Below are 1,997 nucleotides of genomic sequence, written 5' to 3' on the forward strand. Positions count from 1 at the left end.
GACAACTTGAAAAAATTGCATTCACCTGAAACTCTGTGAACTTGAACGTACAAAGAAAGATGGAAGATAGAATTTAAATTGACAGCATTAACATAGTTTTAGCTAGCTACAGCAAGCTAACATGCTAAATGCATGACACTGATGAAAACTGAAACATTCACTGTTTGTTGCTGGTAAACACAGAACACAAAAAAATCCAAAGTAGTGTAATAAATTAACATCATGTTCACGAGTGAATTCACAATAAAGCTATTTTTGAATCAAGTTGTATTGGTGTTGAATGTTATATGACCAGTGCTGTCATGTGACCTGTTGGCATTGCTGATCCAAATGGCAGCTGCCTTTGGAGAAAAGCATTACCAGGCCTAACTTTAAGTCTCTGTTTGGTTAACTCTGCCGAAGTATGTTTACACCTCGGCTCTGAGGGTAGAGTCCAAGATAAAATCTTTTAATGTCTTATTTTGTCCAAATATATTCATTTTAAAATGATATAAAACAGAGAAAGCAGCAATTTTCTGCAAGAAATTATTTTTGGGAATTTCAAACAGGCAAAAGAAAGTAGAGAAAAATATTCAGTCATATCAATAAGTGCCCTGCAGATATTCAGAAGATGAAACAAGACTGTATACTTATGAGAAAAGGACAAATTTGTTTCCATCAGCTATGATCACACTTAATTAAAATGTCAATAGAAAGCTTTTTTGTAACAGTGAAGCTTTTTCACATACAATTACTAGATAATGAAAGCTTTCACTGTATATCGACCTCCATGTCTCTGTGCTTACAGATACACACGGCTGGCCAGCTGTGACATCTGGGGAACCAAAGAGGTGGATTTCCTTGGATTGGATGACTTCTCTAGTCCCTACCAGGATGAGGAAGTGATTAGTCGAACCCCGACACTGGCTCAACTCAACAGCGAGGATTCACAGCCTGTGTGTGAGGCGCTCTACCCCCCTGCTGACTTGACCCTGCCTGCCCCCCAGCCTCAGCCTCAGTCCTCCCAGTTTCCCTGTCACAGTAAGAGACCCCTGGTCCCCGGCCAAGGATTTGGCCCCGGCTCTGCACGGCCTTCCCCAAGCTCCACGTCCTCATCTCGTCCATCCCACAGTCTTCTCCCAGACTTCCCTGAAAGCTCCCAAAAAGCCACCAGGCCTGTCCCCTCCAGCACTGAGACTATGGCTAAGACCCAGAACCACCTCAGTCTCACCCAGGACCATGGCCAAGCTCAAAGCAAGTCCCAGGGGCGAGGAACCAAGATGGTAGCCCCAACTTCCCATGGCTCTGACTTTGTGCGGAAGGCTAAAGTCCGTGTGAGTGCTGTGCATAAAGCTCAACCCGACATACCCTCCCAGACAGATTTTGAGAGGCCAGATCCACCTCTACCTCTCTCCCAGCCCCAAGATGAAAAGGCTTCCACTTCAGCTAGCGCCACCTTGGTGGGACTTCCTGGCGCTGCTGCCAGTGGCTCCAGCAGCCTGACGAGCTTTGAGAGGAGGGCCGAGGGGATGGCGAGGAGAGAGATGCCTATAGGCTGGCCGTCTGCCACCGTGCCTCAACTAGTGGAGGCGAGCCAAGCCCTGGAGGGCAGCACCTCTGGGCTGGTGAACAGCGGCGATAGTGTGGCAGGGGCAAGCGGTGGCGTTCTGGTTGTTGAGGGCACGGAGAAGAGCAAGGAGGAGGAACACAACTACTCTCTGTTCCTGACCCGCAGCAGACTGGCCAGCAGAGCCCACTCCCAGCTGGAGGAGGATGAGGAAGAGGAGGACGAGGAAGAGGTGGAGGAGGAGGAAGGCGACGGGCTGGAGCTAGATGACGAAGACCACGATGAGGGTTTTGGCAGTGAGCACGAGTTGTCTGAGAATGAGGAGGAGGAAGAAGAGGAGGAGGATGAAGACTACGAAGCAGACAAGGATGATGACATGAGCGACGCCTTCTCTGAGCCAGGTAGTCATCATTGTAGCCCCTCTAACTTAATTATTACCTTCCTCTCTTAC

At 48.4% G+C, this 1,997-nt stretch overlaps 1 protein-coding gene across 1 annotated transcript; it reads left to right on the forward strand.

The window, feature by feature from the left end:
- Positions 1–787: 787 nt before the first annotated feature.
- Positions 788–1,947, forward strand: LOC111666330 (uncharacterized; the record flags this gene model as incomplete). Its single annotated transcript, XM_023421630.1, has 1 exon — positions 788–1,947. A coding segment is annotated over one exon (1,160 nt), but the record flags the coding sequence as incomplete, so codon positions are not given.
- Between the last annotated feature and the right edge of the window lie 50 nt (positions 1,948–1,997).

This window comes from Seriola lalandi, unplaced genomic scaffold (genome assembly GCF_002814215.2).
Source record: "Seriola lalandi dorsalis isolate HSWRI2012SDOR001 ecotype SW California unplaced genomic scaffold, Sedor1 jcf7180002002838, whole genome shotgun sequence".
NCBI lineage: Eukaryota > Metazoa > Chordata > Actinopteri > Carangiformes > Carangidae > Seriola > Seriola lalandi.